This window comes from Mytilus edulis, chromosome 10 (assembly GCF_963676685.1).
Source record: "Mytilus edulis chromosome 10, xbMytEdul2.2, whole genome shotgun sequence".
NCBI lineage: Eukaryota > Metazoa > Mollusca > Bivalvia > Mytilida > Mytilidae > Mytilus > Mytilus edulis.
The window spans coordinates 10,642,355-10,664,822 of NC_092353.1; the positions used below are offsets into that span (position 1 = coordinate 10,642,355).

Genomic DNA, 22,468 nt, shown 5'->3' on the forward strand with positions numbered 1-22,468 from the left:
TGGACGCCGCCGCCGCCGACGGAATGTAGGATCGCTTAGTCTCGCTTTTTCGACTAAAGTCGAAGGCTCGACAAAAACCTACCTCCATGAACAAGTCAGAGAACATAAAAAACCTACCTCCAGAACAAGTCGGACAACATTTTCCTACAGATGGAGATATGATCTGTTCAGCTGGGCAGTTAGATGTCGCTGGACACATCACATAATGGCAGGTCATTCTTCCTCCCTATCAGATACAAAATATAAACCATATCACTAGTGTATGCCATTTCAATCTTTAATGCATACATTTTAAGAAACAAATAATTCATCAATTTCTATAAGACATCTCCATCAATATTGATTGGTACATTATTAAATTGTGTATGATTATTTAGTGAATGCAGCTTGCTTAAATTGTTGTTGAACTTGCAAGACTTAGCCATAATATTCACTTAATGAGAAGTTACCAGAAATTTTGTCTCTTGAGTGCAGCTGGATACACCCGCAGAGGTCCAACCCTGAAACGTAGGGTCAAAAATGGACACAATATTCACGATTGACACAGGTCAGAATTTGGATTGTAATTAAATATTTGACATATAAGAGGTTTCTGAATAAATGTAGTGAAAGAACTTGAAATTGGTTATATGAATTGAATATAACCAATTTCAAGTTCAAGCTTACTGCTGTGCAATACACTGCTTTTGTGCAATACTTAGTAAATCTGTTGTCAGACTATAAACAAATAAAGGGAGATTATCTTAAAAGATATAAACCAGGCACCAAAGTTGACAAGTTATTGGTTTCTGAACTGCTCAAAGCACTTTTTGTCAATAGATAAAAAATTCACCAAAGTTTAATGCAAATTGGGTAAAGCGTTTTTGAGTTAATGCACTACGTGTTGTTTTCGGAGGGATGGACAGACATACGGACATATGGATGGACATACGGTCAACTGCATACCATAATACGTCACATAAAGTGGCGTATAAAAACTGTGTTCTGTGTACTTACCTTACATTCACATAAATCACATGGATCTCCAGATGGACTGAACATATCACCATCACTGTAAACTCTGTCTCTATGTCTACATGCTGAAATAAATTTTATTCAGATTTTAAGTAATTCATTTTTAATATATAATTTTTATTAGTCAGCAAAATTTAATTTTAACATATTTGTTTATAGTGAATTGGTAAACAAGTTATTACAACTTATATTAATCCCTCTCCACTTTGCAGGTGCAAGTGCTACCTTGTAGCAGCATTAGCTTGATCTTTTTTCAAATCTTAGTTGTGAGTTTATTTTCACGTTATGAGTTTTAATGTCCATCTGGTATCTTTCGCCTATCTTTAACAAATAAACTTATTTGGCCACACATTTCAATACACATCAATACGGGCCAAAGATAGTGATCGTTTTTCTGATATGTGTAGTATTTTTAAATTACTAACTTGTATAAGCAGACGAATAATATCCTGGTACAGTTATTGAATTGTCAAATGTTGTAACTTTTATCAACAGGACAACGTATGTAAATGACAGTGATTGTGTGATCACTTGTTGTGTCTGGCCAGTGGTTTGAACCAACAGAACAACAAAGGCCTAAGACAGAAATTATGTTGTGCAGGATCACTGCCTTCTATCAACAGATAACACAGGAAATGTGACTATGACTTGGTTAAAAAAGGTTGTGTGGAACCAGTGATGTCTTCATTACAAAGACAAATAACTTGAGAACATGTCTATGGTCCACAGATGCTTGTAAATATGTATGAGTCAACAAGGGGCATAATTCAAGAATAATAAAAAGTGATGCCACACAATTTGGAACTTTATCTGTATTTTGTGGTAATAAACATTGTGTGTAAGTTTTATAATATTTGGTTGAGACAATCTAAAGTTAGAAAAGGGAAACCCATCATGGTGACATACAGAAAGGGTAACACTGAATACCCCTGATGCCTAGGGATGTGGGCATAAAAACACAACCTTGAAAACTAATTGGGTAAAATTTGTTGTTAAGTTCTACTTACTTGGACATACTGGACAACACTGGCCTGGGACATTAATCGGGTTGTCACATGTAGAAAAGCAGTGCATCTCCATACATGTAACAATACCCCCTCTACATGCACATGTTTTACATGGGTTGTTGTCTATTGTCCATGCATCTCCATCACTGTGGTATATACCATTATATCTACAACCTGTAAATATATATATTATTACATCATGTAAGTATAAAAGAATTTAAAAATAATGTCATGAATAAACATTAACTGTCAAAAGTACCCTTTTTATGGGTACCAATTTTTATGGTTGATGGAAAATTTGCATTTTCATTTATATTTGGTTTTATAAAGTTTAAGTTGAACATTTAAATTCATTGTTTATCTATATCCTTAAAATCCAAGAAAATGTGTGTCACACAAATAATAATGAGTCCAAAGTTTCCAAATAAACAGTGATAATCAATGATTTTAAGACCTTTCACTATTGTTAAAAAAACATTAAGAATCTGTTTATTTGTAAATTACATTAATAAAACTATTCAGGGAGATTGTTAGACATAAGAAAATTTCACTGACTGTTGTCGTCTCCATAACTGATATAACTAATAAGTCATCTACAAAACATGTTATTTTTTTTTAGTATCTATAAAAATAATAATGCTAATTTTACATTTTACATTTTATTTTATGTTGGAAAAGTAAAGATATTATGGGATTACTAGTAAAACTAAGAAATAAATGATATAACTTACCAAGACAAACATCACAACACTGTCCTGGTAATTTCTCTGTCCGTGGGCATGTCAGTCTAGGACAAGTTTGTGTCAGACATCCCACATTACCACTCTGTAACAAAAATAGAGAAAAACATATCAAAACAAAATCTGTACCCATTCAAATTTTACGAAGGAAACTTTTAGTATAGCAATAAAAAAACCTTTTTTGTTCTATCTCTTAAATATGCCATGACAAATTATTGAACAACAATAATCTGAGAAATAATATGGTTGTTTTAAGCACTTTGAGTTTACATTAATATTACCTTTATTGAAAGTTATTTTTTTAAGGGTGAAAAAAGTTAGTCTGGAAGAACACCTTTAATTTAACAATTGATAATCTTAAAAGAGTGAACAGTCAAGCCAATACTTATTAAAACAAATATGAAAATCATATGAATTGTAACCAACCTGACATGAACAAGTGTTATATGGATCTGGTTATTGTGATCTACCTGACATGAACAAGTGTTACATGGATCTGGTTATTGCCACCTACCTGACATGAACAAGTGTTATATGGATCTGGTTATTGTGACCTACCTGACATGAACAAGTGTTACATGGATCTGGTTATTGCCACCTACCTGACATGAACAAGTGTTATATGGATCTGGTTATTGTGACCTACCTGACATGAACAAGTGTTATATGGATCTGGTTATTGTGACCTACCTGACATGAACAAGTGTTACATGGATCTGATTATTGTAACCTACCTGACATGAACAAGTGTTATATGGATCTGGTTATTGTGACCTACCTGACATGAACAAGTGTTACATGGATCTGGTTATTGTAACCTACCTGACATGAACAAGTGTTACATGGATCTGATTATTGTAACCTACCTGACATGAACAAGTGTTATATGGATCTGGTTATTGTGACCTACCTGACATGAACAAGTGTTACATGGATCTGATTATTGTGACTTACCTGACATGAACAAGTGTTACATGGATCTGGTGATTGTGACCTACCTGACATGAACAAGTGTTACATGGATCTGATTATTGTGACCTACCTGACATGAACAAGTGTTACATGGATCTGGTTATTGTGACCTACCTGACATGAACAAGTGTTACATGGATCTGGTGATTGTGACCTACCTGACATGAACAAGTGTTACATGGATCTGGTGATTGTGACCTACCTGACATGAACAAGTGTTACATGGATCTGATTATTGTGACCTACCTGACATGAACAAGTGTTACATGGATCTGGTGATTGTGACCTACCTGACATGAACAAGTGTTACATGGATCTGGTGATTGTGACCTACCTGACATGAACAAGTGTTACATGGATCTGGTGATTGTGACCTACCTGACATGAACAAGTGTTACATGGATCTGATTATTGTGACCTACCTGACATGAACAAGTGTTACATGGATCTGGTTATTGTGACCTACCTGACATGAACAAGTGTTACATGGATCTGATTATTGTGACCTACCTGACATGAACAAGTGTTACATGGATCTGGTTATTGTGACCTACCTGACATGAACAAGTGTTACATGGATCTGGTTATTGCCACCTACCTGACATGAACAAGTGTTACATGGATCTGGTTATTGCCACCTACCTGACATGAACAAGTGTTACATGGATCTGGTTATTGCGACCTACCTGACATGAACAAGTATTACATGGATCTGGTTATTGCGACCTACCTGACATGAACAAGTAATACATGGATCTGGTTATTGAGACCTACCTGACATGAACAAGTGTTACATGGATCTGGTTTATACTGGTCTCCATTTCCAATTAATCGTCCCTCATACATACAGTCATCACAAACAGGGCAGCAGTCACCCTGTCTAGGGTGTGAACAACGAACATCACATGACACAGCATCGCATCTCACTCTTCCTGCCTACATACAACATGAAAACAGTACACAAATATCCTTTGTGGGTGTTCAATAACAAAGAGAATGTCATTTTATAACCAATGCTTCATGTTATACAGCTTATATACATAATTTGAATACTAAAGTAAATGTAATACACCTAATCTTTATTCGGAAATCTGCACAGGTTGTCCTGAAAATATGAGCCCTTGAACTATTGATGTCGTACAGAAACCACTTTTCAGATGTTTTGTGTTATGACGTCAAATTTTTATAGGAACTGTAATGTGATGTCCATTAAAGGAGGACAATAGCGATAAAGTGTATTATGTGTGCTTCTGTAAAGTTGAAGTAAATTTTAAATTTTTTAAAAATGAGAGAATTTTACTATTACAAACTGAGATATATTAGTTGGAACCTGCAGTTGGTTATTGGTAATTTTAGTAAAATCAATACGATTAATCTGTATCTATTGCAGTAGCCAATATCTTTAGAATTAAGTTTTGATTGCAATACTTTTTTACCAAATTCTACATGTTAACATTTCAACTGTTTGAAAAAATATCTTGTAAATCAACAGTTTAAAGTTATCATTGCTACAGTTTTAATCCTACTCAATATGTTTAGTGTTAAATTGTCAAGAAGGATTTTCTACTGCTTTTTTGTCATGAATCTTTTTCTCAACAAAGTCCCTATAATATACTAACCCTACAAGTACAGGTTTGGCATTTGTCTCTAGGATTACTAAATGTTTGACCATCTCCAAATGTACCACCATGGAACTGGCATACTGTGTGAATAAAGGAAATTTAACTGATATTACAGAGATGTTAAAATGTTTTGAAATAAAATAAAATATGCCCTACTATACAAAGATGTTAAGTGCACACACTCATATCATATTTTCTTTTATTTATTAAGACTCAACCAAAATAAATAAATAAGTATGAGCAGATAATCAAAATTTATTTTATATCTATATAAAGTCCTTTTTGAAAGTCCTTATATAAAATTGAGAAAGGAAATGGGGAATGTGTCAAAGCAACAACAACCCATGCAACCATAGAGCAGACAACAGCCGAAGGCCACCAAAGGGTCTTCAATGTAGCGAGAATTCCCGCACCCATAGGTGTTCTTCAGCTGGACCCTAAAATATGTATACTAGTACAGTGATAATGGACTTCATACTAAACTCCGAATTATACACAAGAAACTAAAATTAAAAATTATACAAGACTAACAAAGGCCAGAGGCTCCTGACTTGGGACAGGCTCAAAATTGCGGCGGGGTTAAACATGTTTATGAGATCTCAACCCTCCCCCTATACCTCTAGCCAATGTAGAAAAGTAAAAGCATAACAATACACACATTAAAATTCAGTTCAAGAGAAGTCCGAGTCCGATGTCAAAAGATGTAACAAAAGAAAATAAATAAAATGACAATAATACATAAATAACAACAGACTACTAGCAGTTAACTGACATGCCAGCTCCAGACCTCAATTAAACTGATTGAAAGATTATGTCTTCATCATATGAATATCAGGCACAATCCCTCTCGTTAGGGGTTTAGTATCATACTATCATAAAATATATGAGAAGAACATAACCCGTGTCATGCCAATAACTGTTAAGTATGTTTGAAATATTTGACATTGGATGTTAGCCAACTATCAAATAGTCAAACTCCTGACAATATATCTTTAATTGAAGCCTCTAGTCAATGTAAAAAGGTACCTCTTTATAATTAAATATTCAAAGAAACATTAGCCAATTGCATTAAGAAAAACATGAACTCCTACCTGTGCACACAGGACAACATTCCCCACGATTAGTCACTGGGTTGTCACATCTAGGTACAGGACATATCACAGTCTCACACACTATATTTCCACTCTGTAAACAAAATACTTGTTAATAATATCATCATTATAGACACAAACATTACGTAAATGCGAATGTTTTTATATTCTTCAAAATTTTAAAAGAAGAATGTTTACACAGATCTACCTATGACGATGATTATTCTAAAAGCCCATTCCTTTACAAGCTTTCCTAACATTAATAATAGTCTGTGGACTCAAAATTCACCTCAGAAAGAACATCTATATGAGCCTTCCTTTCAATAAGAGCAACTCTGAAGCTTATACTTTTCAAGAGTATTTATCTGAAACAAGCAACATTCACATACATCTTTTTTTCTAATTTTAAGATGATTATCAATAAACACCTTTCTTGTATTGGCAAAAACAGCAAAAACTTACACAATTAGTACAACTTGTACAAGGCTTAACCTCTTGTTTAAAGGATGTATGATTCTCAAATATTTTCTGCATACAGCATAACTTACCCGACAAGAACAACTTCTACATGGATCTACATCAGATTTAAAGGTGAGACCATTCCTTTGGACCTTCCCTTCATAGAAACAGTCCCTACATACAGGACAACAATCTGTGGTGTTAGCAGGATGGTCACATGTTTCTCTACAGGTAACTCTGGAACATCGGACATTACCATTCTGAAAACAGAAACCTCAAATAGTTATGATCAAGCTTAAATCAGTATAAAAAGAACTAATATCATATATTTTCATACATTCAAGCTGGCTTTCAGTATATTTTCTATGTAGATGTCTTTGAAGGATAACATTAGAAAGGCAATATACAATATATTGAAAACATTGACTTTACTGATCAAATTATTTTCTAGGAAATATTTAAAGTATAGATTGTCATAACTATTGAGTGAAATTATGTTGACATATCGATAATCTACTGCAATCAACTGTTAAGGCACTTGATCATTAGATGCATATATTATATTTGTCCTGAATATCATATTGTAGTCATAATATAATTTATGTATGAGCATGGTATCTTTCAAAGAAAGGTATCCAAAAATATAGAAAGACTGCCAATCATAAATTGTTATTCTTTTTTTACCTGACAAGTACACTGTTGACAAGTATCCTGAGGATGTCTGAATCTTTCTCCGTTAGTATACACTCCACTCCTAAAGTCACATCCTGTACAAGTCTGACATCCGCACTGGTTCTCTGTCACTGGATAATCACATGATGCTGGGGCACATGTCTTCCTTGTACATATCATACTGCCAAACTAAAATTGAAACAAGAATGTGTCCATATGAAGCGGAAGACGGACGGACAAAAGGAAGCACAGACCAGAAAACATAATGCCCATAAATGGGGCATAAAAAAAAGATTTGTTAATTTATTCTCATCCTGAAATATTTGCCTTTACAATTAATCAATACATGTACTTGGCTAAATCAAATTTTTTGAACTAGAGGAAAGGAAAATCTTAATTATTGGACTGAAAGGACTAAACTTACCTGACAGGTACATGTAGAACATGGGTCCTTTGAATCAGCAACTGTATTACCATGTCTGACGAACTGACCAGCATATGTACAGTCTGTACACTCTGGACAACACTGACCTTGGACAGGGTCACTACAGGTCACTGCTGGACATTGTTTCTTTACACATCTCACTGTTCCATCCTTGATAGAAAGAAAAAACAGAAAACATGAAATAAATTACAACATACAGAAGGCGCATTAAATATAAAATATATTTTCTTTGTTTAGAGCTAATTATTTATAAATAAAAAAAAAAAATGTGTAAAATTTCATTTAGACATGAGCAGATTTTTAACTGAAACAAAGTTCCTTTATCAGATACCCAAAACTAGATAATAATTTCATATACAGTTTTATTCTTCACAGTAAATCAAAAATCATATTAGAAACTTTTTGATACAAATATATAGATTTTGCTTGCATTTTTTTGTGTGTGGGTTGCTCTCTCCTTTATTACACTTCTGCTTTACATATAGCAAACAGCACAATTAATAATGAATAGGTATACAACATGTATAGAACAAACTTAATGATGCCACTAACCTGGCAATAGCATTCCTGACAGGCATCATCTGGATCTTGAAACCTGTCTGAGTTTCTGTATCTCTTCCTGTCATACAGACAGTCCGTACAGACTTGACAACATTCATCGGAGACAGGGTGACTGCAGGTCACAGGTAGACATCGTGTAGGGATACACGTAACACTGCCTTTAGTACAGGTGCACTCTTCACATCTGTTCTTAAAGGTTACACCATCATCATATCTTTTTCCATCAAAGAGACAGTCTCCCCCACATTGTGGACAACATCTTCCCTGAACTGGATGTGTACATTTTCTCCCATTACAGTCTTTTCTTGCACACCTGACATTTCCATTGCTACATGAACATTTCATACAGGGGTCTGACACATCATTGAACTGAGCACCGTCTGAATAAAGAACATTTTTATGGTAGCAATCTCCACAGGTCGGACAACAATCACCAGCTACAGGACTGTTACACTGGACAGAAGGACATGACTTCCTACGACAGTTGACATTGCCATCTCTACATAAACATTCATTACAGTTCTCTGTTGGATCAGGAAACATGACATTATTCCTTTGTTCCTTGCCTTGGTACATACAGTCTGAACACTCCTGACAACAACCTCGTCTTACGGGGTACTGACAATTTGTCTGTACACAGGTCTGTGCCCTACATTCAATATTTCCATTCCTACAGTAACATTGTTTACATGGATCATCAGTACTTTGAACATTGCCTCCATTCCTGACAAGTTCTCCATTATATTGACAGTTGGAACATTCAGGACAACATGCACCAGACGCCGGGTTGGAACATGAGATCAAGGGACAATCTCTAGGTGTACAAGCTACTGTACCATCTCTACATTCACATACATTACATTGACTACTGGGGTCAGGGAATCGCTGTCTGTTTCTATACACACGATTCTCATATAGACAGTTATTACACTCTTGGCAACATGTACCCTGGACTGGATGTTGACAAGTGACAGATGGACATGGATTTCTACGTTTCACAATATTGCCACTAGTACAAGTACACTGTAGACAAGAATCTTCAGCACTAATGAATCTTTGTCCATCTTCATATCTCTTGTTCTGGTACTGACAGCCAGCACATACAGGACAACAACCCGCCATTACTGGATACTGACAGGAAACAGAGGGACACTCCTTCCTACGACATTGGACCTCTCCATTGGAACATTGACATGTCTGACATCTTTCTGTTGGGTGATCAAAGGATATACCATTCTTATACACTAATCCATTAAAGGAACAATCTGAAGAAAAAATCAGTTTCATAATGTTTACATAATATCACAGTTTTTACAGCTCTTAAAAATTTATCAAAATGTAAGTTTTTCAACAACTTTTGATATGAGCTTTCATTTGGAACATTTAAATCCCACTTCATTATATAATTCTTTATTATTTTACATAATCTTATCAGAACAATTTGAATACATAATTTAATATAAAGTCAATGTCATACAATATATCAAGGGCTTATTGTCATTATTTTTGTGGATTAAGGTAAATTTACATGTCCTTGAATATTTAATATCTTGATTTTTCCTGAATCTGTAGACAAGCCTATAGGAAATTTGTCATTCCTTGAACATTTAATTTCGAGGTTCACATGTTCCACTGTACAACCCACACAAATTATGAAACAACAGCAACATAGATTTGAGTCATTTCTTTTTTAAGGTTCATCATAAGGAATTGAAAAATATGGCCGTGTTTACACCTCCAAAATTACTATGAGTACAGACAAACTGGTACATCCAGGAAACTTTTAAGGCATGGCAGGAACTAGATATATAAAAGTTATATTAAGTCTAAGTTTCAGAAAATTAAAAACTTACCTGGATTTTGATGTTCATTTTTTTCCAGTCTGCAGAAGATAGCAAAATAAACAAACACCCGAGTTTCATTTGATACGGTCCACTCAGTTACACAGTTTAAACCTGTTAAATAACCTATTGTTTACAGGTGTCTATTGTCCATCTATTGTCCATTTAAATCAATACTACTCACAACATTGATTATATGAGGGGAGCTTCTCAATCGTTTTCACTACTTAGTTAATTTTTGCACCTTCTGCAGGAACGAAAAAAAATGGATAGCAAAATCTAGAAAAGTTTATAATTTTCTGAAACATAAAATGCATTTAAAATTTATATATCTAGTTCCTGCCATCCCTTAAAACTATTGCAGGTGTATAGGTTAGTCTGTACTCAGAGTAAAATTTGGGGTGTAAATACGGCCATTTTAGCCAAAAGGTTATGATGAACCTTAACTCACCTACACACTCCTGGCAACATTTATCAGCAGTAAAACTAGGATATCTACATCTGACCTCAGGACAGGATCTTGTCCTACATCTAGGTTGACCTCTGTCACACTGACAGTCCTGACATCTGTCATCAGGGTTGGTGAAGGTCAATCCCTCTCTAAAGACCACTCCATTGATGACACAATCCTTTGGTTTACATACAGGACAACAACTACCAGGCTCTGTTTCTAGGTAAGGACAACTGATCGGGGGACAGTCACCTATCTTATCTGTACACGTTACAATACCATACTGAAAAAAGACAAATGGATGAATCAAGCAACTTAAATGGACAACATTGCCTTTTTTTTCTTTGCATGTTAAAATAATGTACTGAAAAGGAAAAAAAAACAGTTGTGAGCAAAAATAAATGCACTTCTTATAGTTCAAATAAAAACATATTTCTATTGATGTATCTTAAACTTGACTATTGCGTACCAGTAATGCATATACCATGTCCACTGACTTTTTGATGAAAAAAGCCCCAAAGTCATTATTTATTCTGCTGACAAAACATGAAGTTCATGAAGCAGTGGAGAAAATAGTGAGGAATAAAATTGTTGCACAATAGATATAAGGAAGATTGTGCACAGACATAAAAGGGGAATGCAAAATAAAGCCCTAGAGGGGGTATAATATATAATTTGGGGTTGTGTATAAACTCTCCAAAGAATTTTGAGACACTGCATATTTGGTCATCAAAAGGTCTAATGGCATATCTAGGCTTAAGATAGATAATTATGTGGGTACAAATGTCGTAACTTTAATCCTGAACCCTTTTCCGAAATGTGACCTACCGAATTAAAGACTTATTACGGGGTTTGTAATAACCTGTGCCACAATAAGAGCAGGATCTGCTTACCCTTCTTGAGCACCTAAGATCACCCCCAATTTTCGGTGGGGTTAGGATTGCTAAGTCTTAAGTTTGCTATAATGGGTTTTGTGTACTATTGTTTGTTTATTGGTCTTTTTTCTTATTTAGCCATGGTGTTGTCTGTTTATTTTTCGGCATATGAGTTTGAATGTCCCTCTGGTATCTTTCGCCCCTCTTTATACATATCTACTCTTCTGAACCGATAGTAGGACCTTCATAGTCCTTGAATAATGAGAACAGACCTTAATTTTTTATTAATTTACAAAAGCAATTTGTTTTTCTTATAATCATAATCATAAAAACATACTGAACAGGAACATTCTACACATGGCTGTCGTGGGTCAATGTAATTCTGTCCATTTAAGATATTTTGTCCATTATATCTACACATAAAGCAAGATGGACAGCATTCTCCTGGACGCTGCGCTGGATGGCTACATGTGACTTGAGGACAACTTCTCATCTGACATCTCACTTCACCATTCTAAAAATAAAACAAAATCATTCATTATAAATTTAGATCTATCTGAAAACATATACTTTGTCAAGTTTAATAATAAAAAAAACATGAAAAAGTAAAATTAAGATGATATCCTTTAGTAAGTTTACTACAAAAGGTAGTGTCTTGGTCAGTATAAGTGATCAGACCATAAAAATGAAAATGAAATGATAATATAGAAATATTATGGTGTATGGATGACCAAAAATATCACTACACACACATGAAAAAAGCTCAAAAGCAAAGGAATACAGCTATTTACTACTGTTATTCATATGATATTTCTCATATCATTTATAATATAGATAAAGAAATTCACTGTATTTCTCCTACCAACTTTAGTAAAATTTCAGTGCATTGAAATTAACATTAAATCTAGCAATAACATGTGATTTTCATTCTGCCTGAAATTGGTTATGAGGTGAATAAATGAAAGAAATTATCAACAATTACTTCCAAATATTAGACCTGAATGCAAACTGGCTCTTTGATTTTGATTTTTTTTAATTAAATGACTGCTGTTTGGTTGCTTATGAATATTCCAATCAATGTTAAACAAACTTTTCCTTGGTGTCAACTATATAAACTATTATGTTTATATTCTTTTCCAAGTTTATTCATTTAACATCAAATAATCAAATCTTTTTGTTACAATAACTATTTCATGGTAAGTCAGCAGTATCATAAACTTCAAATTAATTGGAAAGATTTGTTTAATGTATGAAAGGCCTTAGGTTATTCTAGCAGACTAAACCCTTTCATTTTTATTTTTGGTGAGGAATATCTTACAGAGCATTTTCAGGAATCGCATTTAACTATTATCTGTGGTCAAACAGTCACAATAATAAATGAGGACATTTATTTTAATTCTCCTGCCCTCAATACAATCTTCATCAAAATTTCAGTGCATTAATTGTATTTAACTTAAATTCAACAATAAAATGTGATTGCAATGGTACTAACTTATCGTTAAGAATTTTCAAAGATGGTAAACTTTGAGAAAAAAAATAGGAAAAACTCAGTTATTTCAAGAAACATGCTAAAGCATGCAGCGTGTAATATACAACACGAAACAATGTGAAAATACAAGCAGCAAGTGAAAAACAAAAGGAAATATACAGATCCCAAAGATGTCATAGCTTCACTGTTGAGAAATTTAGCATTCTGATTCTGGAAGGAATTGTAAAAGCTGTGCCATCAGAATAAAATGTGTAATTGTCCAAAAGCTGACAATTCAATATAATGAGGTTTTCCATCAAGAAGTTTTGCATTTTCAAATAAGTTCACCTGACTTTGTACATAATGCAGATATAATAAAATAACTGTTAATGTAAAACCATGTTCATCAGAAGGAAGCCAAGTCATGGAATGTGATTTTGAAGTTTAAAACATTTTGTACACTGACAAATTTTAAGACCAACCTCGGTTTTCATTGGCCCTGTTGCTTCAGATATGATTTTTACTGTACAAACCCATTTAAATAAAATACTGTCAAATGTTTTCAAAATTTCTGAAGAGAATGCCATACCAAATGGTTGGTATGTAAAATTCTGTTAAAATTTTAGTTCAAATTCATCAAAACTATTTGGAATAAATGGGAAATGTGTCCATGGAACACAGATGATGTCCTCACTTGCAATCATATAAAGTTATAAAGAGACATAACTTAAGAACGGTAAAATTGACACTACTCAAATTTGTACTTGATCTTAGTTTTGTGGTAATAAGTATTGTGCATAAGTTTCATAGCAAACTTAAGTTAGAGAACAGAAACGAAAAATTCAGCAATTTTTCAATTTGTAAAGGGAACTCTAAAACAGTTATAGTGATACAACCAATATTAAAACTTGATCTGTGTTTTGTGGTAATTGGCATTTTATGATAATGGTTTTTCTTTATAAATTGAGACTTGGATGGAGAGTTGTCTAATTGGCATTTATACCACATCTTCTTATATCTATTTTGTGGTAGAATCATAACATTTGGTTTAGGCAACCTAATAATAAGAAATAACTGTAATATTTTTTCTGTCTATTCCAAATAACGTAAAAAATGTGGTGCACACTTTATAACCCGATACACAGGTTATTCAGTGCGCACCACTTTTTTATGTTATTTCGAATAGACAGAAAAAAATATTACATTTATTCCTTAAAGACAAGGGTAGAACTTAATGCCCCTCCTCTAAGGTGAGGGTGGGGGGGGGGGGGGAGCATAATCATAATTTTCTATTCATTTTCTTAGAACATTCAGTCACAGTGACCTAATACAAAATTATTTGTTTCTTTTTTTCTTTTTTTAAGTTAACATGCAGGTAAACAGTAGAAAAAGTTAGTTGTAAAAAGTGATTTTTTTTTTTACTTTATCATAAATAATTTTGTAATCTTTGTATAACTTGGGGTAAACAAATTAGTAAAATTAATAAGTAAAATTAATATGTAAACATTTCAGATACTATTATCAGCAATGCATCAATATTATCCCCTGAACAAATGAGTTAATATGTTACTGCATATAGTAGATGGGCTGAGGTCTAACGATAACCAATAAAAACTGATCGTGAAACAACTAGATAAAAAGGGTATATATATGAAGTACAAAACAGTTACCACAGTTTATTTAATATTTAAGAACAAGGTTTTATATTATTTAATAATAAATAGTTTACATTTTTTAAAAGATAAGTACTTTTTAATTAGTTTTATTACAGTAAATCATTAAAATGCAATGTCTACTTTGTTAGATTAACTGTTAAAGTATTTCATTAAAGATGGACAGATACTTTGGTTAGATTTACATTTGAAATACCATCACCTTAACAATTTCATTGTTAATCTATGCATTATTTATCATAGAAAAAAAGAAATTTCCACTAGAAACTGTCTATTTAGCCCAATGTAGATGATTATTATGAGTTCCATTATCAGAAGTACTTTTTTTAAATAAAAAGGTTCAAATTCATCTTCCACTCTATGTCCAAGTTCTTCAAGGTAAATTTGACAGTGAATGAAATATCATCTGGTCAAAATAACCAGTCTGTATATTTATAGAAAATGTTCAACACTGAGTTTTCATTTTTCAAATGGTAAATCATTCATTTTACACTTAATACAAATGTTAACATTCAAACATATAAAAAGAGAGGGTGTATAAGCAAGTTAACAGAAAATGCATTCCAAACAAGACAAACATGTTGCACTGGTAATACTCACCCCTGTTCTAGATCTCTGTGTAAGGACCAATCAGATTTATATAAATATCACATGACAAACAGATACTACCAGTCAATCCATTCTATCGAATAGTTATCTCAATAACAAAATTTTAAAATATAAGAATGTGTCCCTGGGACACAGATACCCCTTGTTATTATGTGACTGTGTACATCTATAAATGGACCTAACTCAATAGAGGTGAAAGTGACGTCACCCAAATTAGATCTAATTGATCTTTGTTTGGTGGTACTAAGCATTGTGTGTGACTTTTCTTAACATTTTGGTTGAGGAAAACTTAAGGCATGATGGGAAACCAAAAATTTTGCAATTCTATAAAGAAAGCTATCATATTTTATTATCTAGAGTTCTTGTTTGACAATAATGAATGACTGGTAGTAACTTTAAAATACATGAAATAATACACACATTATAAATGTACATATAACACTGATTATGTAATTCTCATACAAAAATAAAATAAAATAAAATAAAGCAACATCCTTTATATCTCTTTGTTGCTCAATTGAAAAATTTCACAAGACAAAAAAATAAGAAGAAAGCAAAACTGAAATTACATCAAATGAGATATAGTATGAATAAACATATATATGATTTATATTGATAAACAGTTGCTATGGTTACTTACTGTGCACATACAGACAGAGCATTTGTCTTTTGGGTCATCAAACATTTGTCCTTCGTTATATGTCTTGCCTAGTACAGTACAGGCCATTGGACAGGTACCACAGCAATGACCTGGTGGTTTGACAGGGTTGATACAGTTCAAAGGGGGACAACCCATGTCCTGACAGTCCACTGTGCCATCCTATAAACATGAAATTAAATTCTACTTTTCAATAACTATTTCCACATAAATTGTTTATGAATACATTTACACACAGTCATACTGACATCAAGCTCCCGCTACAGTTTTATTATATTGCTGATTGGTCCATGACCATTAATGGATAACCCAATTTCTATACCCAAGTTAACCCTTGGTTTTATAATATTCAAATAAAAACAGTATCTTCCCTTGATATGAAGCTAAATAGAACCTGCATTCAAAATCCATCAGAAATGTTTTTCAATTGACCAAATACCAATAAAAAAATTGGTACAAATGCATATATAGTAATTTTCAATGAAATAGCAACTCTACATTAAACAACAACAGTTAGGTTCAGTAAGTAAACCAATCTATAGTGAGATATATATGTTGTTGTCCCTTTATAATTCATTTGTATAAATATGTCAAATTTTCAATATTCAAAATATACTCCAAATTGAAAGTGTTTAACTTCCGTAAATCTAATACACTCTTCATATCAAAGGAGTAGGGGCATTAAGGCCTGGTTTTGGCCCAAGAAAATAAAATGTTTGATAACTTTTTCAAATTGGAACATAATCTTTAGAAATGCATAGGGTCAAGAAATATAAATGAAAACATTAAGATTCTTAAGTGATGACGTCACAATTACGTCATCATATATACTGTTTTCACAAAAACGATGAAAATTCAGAATTTATGCAGTTTTCTATCTTTATTTCTGTTGTGGAAACATCGTGCGCAGCCAAGAAACAACAAAATAATTTAACTGAAGCTTTATCATTACTATTGACAAAATCTCACCAAATATAAAGTTGTTTCTTGGGTGCGCACATACTTTTCCAATCGAAAATATACTTAACAATTTGATGAAAAACAAGGAAAATCACAAAATTTTACAAAATATGCAAATTAAGGCATGATTTGTTGCCATGGTAACTTGTTTAATGTCCAAAATTATTTTGTTTTTCTGAATACCTTCTACCTGAGATACTTTTCAGTAATTTTAAAATATGTATGATAACTTTTAAATTTGCAGTAATTTTTGGGTCAAATAAGGGCCTTATTGCCCCTACTCCTTTATCCGAACCAATTTACTAGTACTATACTCATCTTACCCTACAGAGACAGATTTTACAAGCATCGCCACCTGGTGGAACAAACTTTTGATTGTTTCTAAACTTCCTTCTCATAAAGAAACATCCCCTACAAGAAGGACAACACTGTCCTGAGGCTGTGTCTGGGTGGCTACAGGAAGAAGGTGGACAGGTCAGTTTCTTATCTTCACAGGTTACTTTCCCTTTCTGAAAGCAGATCAGTATTCATTTTACAAATGATATAGGTCAAAATGTCCCTATTGCCTATTTCACATGCATTAGGTATTTTAAAGTTTCTGTATTTATTTCTTGTCATAAAATACAACAATTTTGAATTTTATAATAACACATTTATTTTTATTCAATAATTCTTTTTTTTCACTATTGTTTGTTGTTAAAGTTATAATGCTGGAATATCTTTCTGACCTAAACTTTTTTTTTTGTCATGGTACTGAAATTGAGAATCAGCTTATTTTGCTATACTGTGGATTCATTATTATTTGTTGGATACCAATTATTTCTGATTTTGTGGGTACAGGTGACCCACAAATTTAAATATTCAATCAATTAAAATTTTCTATATGCTTGAATGCAGAATTTGGCAAAACCATGAAATCAAATATCCATGAAAATACAGTCATTCTCAATCCACAAAAATAAACGATCCACAGTACCTGTCTACCACATTGAACATGTGCGACTTACACTACACTGACAAGACAGACATGGCCTTTCAGATGGAGTAAATCTCTGTAGATTTTGGTATGTCTGTCCTCCATACTGGCATTCTGTACAAGAGGGGCAACAGTCACCCTGTTGTTGTACTGGGTTCCTACATCTGGGTGGTGAACACTGTGGACGCTGACAATCCAACTCACCTATAGATCATATATCAGAAAAACATATGAAATTCCAGTATAGAATAAGGTGATGTATTTGGATCTGGTCTAGTTACTATCACAGACATATCATCAAATAAATATAACTACCAGGTATGAATTATATTACCACAGACTTGGTCAAGTCTGCACAAAAGTTTGATCATTTTATTGATATATGAATAGAATGATATTGCCATTTAGTAATGAAATTTCCCAGTATGAATACAGCATTATAAAAGACAATTTACATATCTTCTAGTCCATACCATCTGAATAAATTAAAGTTAAAGTTGTGGATGATGGCCGTACAGTGATCTATAGTTGTTTATTTCTATGTCATTTGGTCTCTTGTGAAAGGTTGTCTCATTGGCAATCATACCACATCTTTTTTTACAATTAAGCTGCTTTTTCTACCTTCTCTACAGATACATCTGGAACATTTTTCTGCTGATATGGTATCACCATGGCGATAATTTCTTCCTTCATATTGACAACCTGAAAGTATATAAATGCACTGGATCAACAGGAGAGAAAAAGTTTAGACAGTACTTTGATAATATAGGTTTTTAATAGCTAACTGATAATATAGGTTTTTAATAGCTAACTATACAATATGGGTTAATAATACACTATGAGAATAAGGGTTTTAATAGAATAATTACTATACTGTTTGGGTTTTACTCAATGTTGGCATATGGTGACCTACAGCTACTTACAACAACTACATTTAGTCTTTGGTGGATAATTGTTTCATTGGCCATCTTACCATATCTTCTTATTTTTAACCAGCTTTACGAAGGCAAAATCGGTTATTAATTTGGGGATGTACAGTGGGTAAGCGGCTGCTGACCATTCATTAACATGACCATTCATTAACATGACCATTCATTAACATAAAAACACTTCCAACAAAATGTTTTGAAATTAAGATATGTCGTTTCCTGCGACTAAATGAATGTCACGTTTGATTTTCAGCTTTTCTAGCAGTAGAGTTATAGACCTTCAGTAGTGAAAAATGATAATTAGAGAATTGTCTGTGCAATATCTGTGCAATATCTTGATTATACTTTAACGTAATCTTTTCAAATTTTGATATGTTGTTTCCTGAGACTTCATGAAGGTCAAATTAGATTATAGTGTTGTTGAGTAATAGACTGTAATAGCAAAAAGTAAAACTTATAAAAAAAGAAGATGTGGTATGATTGCCAATCAGACAACTGACCAAAATGACACAGACATTAACAACTATAGGTCACTGTATGGCCTTCAACAATGAGCAAAGCCCATACCGAATAGTCAGCTATAAAAGGCCACGATATGACAATGGAAAACAATTCAAACAAGAAAACTAACGGCCTTATATTTATATAAAAAAATGAACAAAAAAAAACAAACATGTAACACATAAACAAACGACAACCACTGAATTATAGGCTCCTGACTTGGGACAGTCACATACATAAATGATGTGGCAGGGTTAAACATATTAGCGGGAGTCAACCCTCCCCCTAACCTGGGACAGTGGTACTACAGTACAACGAACTATAAAAAATCAGTTGAAAAAGGCTTAACTCATCAGATGGACAAAAATACTAGAGGACGTGGACGGGTACTTGAACATCCTGGCAACAAAAAGACACTAGAAACAGATCTGAGAGTACTCACAGTTATCTAACAGCTAGTTCAAAGCCACTAACAAATAATAAAAAAATCATGCATCTAAGACTAAACTATCAATCCGTTAGTTTATATAAGTTAACAAGAATGTGTCCCCAGCACACGGATGCCCCACTTGCACTATCATTTTCTATGTTCAGTGGACCGTGAAATTGGCATTAAAATTAGAAAGATCATATCATAAGGAACATGTACACTAAGTTTCAGGTTGATTGGACTTCAACTTCATCAAAAACTACCTCGACCAAATACTTAAACCAGAAGCGGGACAGATGAACGAACGAATAGACAGACGGATGAATGGACGAACAGACGCACAGACCAGAAAACATAATGCCCCTCTACTATCGTTTTTGAGGCATAAAAAAATAGGATTTAGTTTATATGATTTATTTTTATTTTGAGTTATTTCCCTTTGAATAGAAATGGTGTAATTAATAAGTATAGTATATATACGAGTAGATAGTCTTATCATTGATTGTACATGTACCTGTTCAATTGATTAAAGTCAGGATTTGTCAAAAATTTCTTTTAACTAGGACATGTGTCTTTGAAAGTAGATATCGCAGTTAGGTAGTTATTTATGATGCATGTATTGGTGTTTAATTTTTACAGGATCCTGTTTTGGGGTCCAGATTTTCAAAAATCATTTTCACTCTGACAGCCTTTTGTTATGTTTTATTATAGGGATGCCATATGGGTTCATAAACAGAAAAAAAATACCATGAAAGTCAGTGTTTTTCTCCATTGAAAGGCAATGGCCTATAATGGATGTATATTCACATAAACTTTCTTTTCAAAGGCAATAGCAAACAAGAAAATATGTTCCTAGGGAACTAAGCCATGTTTGCAGTATAAAGTTTCCATGTTGGCCCACAAAATCTTATTCACAATCAAGTCTTTTTTCTAATTTCTCGTTGTTATGTCTTATGAATAAATGTATCGATTTTGGGTTAATTTTATCACAATTTCAAGGTATTAACCCTACATTATACCAAAACTTTCACTTGATAAGAGACTAACTGAAGGACGAAGAGACTAACAGAAATAATGATATCTGGATTCAGAGACAAAATAAGAAAACATAATACTTCCTGCTATTGAAGGTGAGTCATAAAAACATGATTTGACCACTAAGCTCTTTTTTTCTTTCACATACACTTGTTTGGCAGACATTCAGAACATATTTCCTAAACTAAATACTAAGTGAGCAAGTTTTGTCCAGATTAACCATAAGATTTCAGTAGAGAATTCTTTACAACAATTCACCAGTTTCATTGAGTTATTGTACAAAAACTGGGAAAAAATCACCCTTTTTTAATAAATAACACCATTACTCAGAAAAATAAAATCTAAACTTTATAAAAATTGAAAAGGAGCTTACGTCAATAGAATTATGCAAATTGGTCAAATAATTTTTGAGTTATTGTCCAACATGTTGATGATGGACAAACTGATAGATAGACGACAGATGGACAGACAGACAGAGAGACAACAGTATACCATTATACTTCCCAAAAACCTTAACATTGACCATCAAACAATAAAAATAAGGTCAAGGTCAGAAAATAAAACTAGACCAAAATGTTTACCTCAATACTATTCCATACACAAAATATAGTTCACCTATTGCTTATAGTTCTTTAAAAACAAACCAAATTACACCAATGTCCCAGGCTAGGGGCGGCCCCCTAACATGCTTAACCCGTCACATTCTGTATGAATGTGCCTGTCCCAAGCCAAGAGCATGTAATTCTGTGGTTGTCCTTTGTTTATGTGTTACATATTTGTTTGTCGTTATATTTTTTTTACATAAATTATGCCATTTGTTTTCTTGTTTGAATTGTTTTACATTTGTCATTTCAGGCCCTTTATTAGCTGACTATGAGGTATAAGCTTTGCTCATTGTTGAAGTCCATATGGTGACCTGTTGTTGTTAATTTCTGTATCATTTGGTTTCTTGTGGGGAGTTATCTCATTGGCAATAGTACAACATCTTCTATATTACACAAACCACAAAGAGCTTAAGAATAGCCAATGAACCATGAAAATGAGGTCAAGGTCAGCAGAAACCTGTCAATCTGACATGTACCCTTGACAATTATTCTATACACCATATTTTTGACCTACTGCTTATTTTATCTGAGAAACAGACCTAATCATGTAATTTCAACCTTTATCACTGATTAATGAAATGAGATCAAGGTCAGGTGAACTCTGTGATGGACAATTAGACTTTGCAAGGAACCAAAATATAGTTATCCTATTCACATGACAAATATATTGTAATTTTTTTCAAGCACTAGTTGAACAATGAAAATGAGGTCAAGGACAATGGACATATGACAGAAAGACAGAAACTTCATATATCAGGTATTTGTATACAAGGTATGAAGGATCCAGGTTTTTCACCATCTGAAATATGACACATTAAGCAAAAAGTTTACATAACATGGCTGCAGGATAGTTATAACTATGTCTCACATACTA

General features: G+C 33.2%; 2 protein-coding genes across 2 annotated transcripts in view; both read right to left on the minus strand.

The window, feature by feature from the left end:
* LOC139492574 (kielin/chordin-like protein) overlaps window positions 1-18,498 on the minus strand; it is a 37,551-nt gene extending 19,053 nt beyond the window's left edge. Inside the window, exons 1-18 of the mRNA XM_071280727.1 lie at window positions 18,429-18,498; window positions 18,126-18,298; window positions 17,442-17,627; window positions 16,141-16,320; window positions 15,492-15,506; window positions 12,088-12,264; window positions 10,876-11,158; window positions 8,575-9,848; window positions 8,002-8,172; window positions 7,590-7,766; window positions 6,995-7,165; window positions 6,447-6,540; window positions 5,353-5,435; window positions 4,508-4,669; window positions 2,753-2,846; window positions 2,022-2,195; window positions 997-1,079; window positions 118-226 (exon numbers count right to left, since the gene is read on the minus strand). Coding sequence (XP_071136828.1) covers window positions 118-226; window positions 997-1,079; window positions 2,022-2,195; window positions 2,753-2,846; window positions 4,508-4,669; window positions 5,353-5,435; window positions 6,447-6,540; window positions 6,995-7,165; window positions 7,590-7,766; window positions 8,002-8,172; window positions 8,575-9,848; window positions 10,876-11,158; window positions 12,088-12,264; window positions 15,492-15,506; window positions 16,141-16,320; window positions 17,442-17,627; window positions 18,126-18,298; window positions 18,429-18,498 — 3,676 coding nt within the window. The remainder of the gene's footprint in view (window positions 1-117; window positions 227-996; window positions 1,080-2,021; window positions 2,196-2,752; window positions 2,847-4,507; window positions 4,670-5,352; window positions 5,436-6,446; window positions 6,541-6,994; window positions 7,166-7,589; window positions 7,767-8,001; window positions 8,173-8,574; window positions 9,849-10,875; window positions 11,159-12,087; window positions 12,265-15,491; window positions 15,507-16,140; window positions 16,321-17,441; window positions 17,628-18,125; window positions 18,299-18,428) is intronic.
* Window positions 18,499-18,674: 176 nt separating this feature from the next.
* The window catches only part of LOC139492575 (uncharacterized), an 83,367-nt gene continuing 79,573 nt past the window's right edge, over window positions 18,675-22,468 (minus strand). Inside the window, exon 31 of the mRNA XM_071280728.1 lies at window positions 18,675-18,796. Coding sequence (XP_071136829.1) covers window positions 18,675-18,796 — 122 coding nt within the window. The remainder of the gene's footprint in view (window positions 18,797-22,468) is intronic.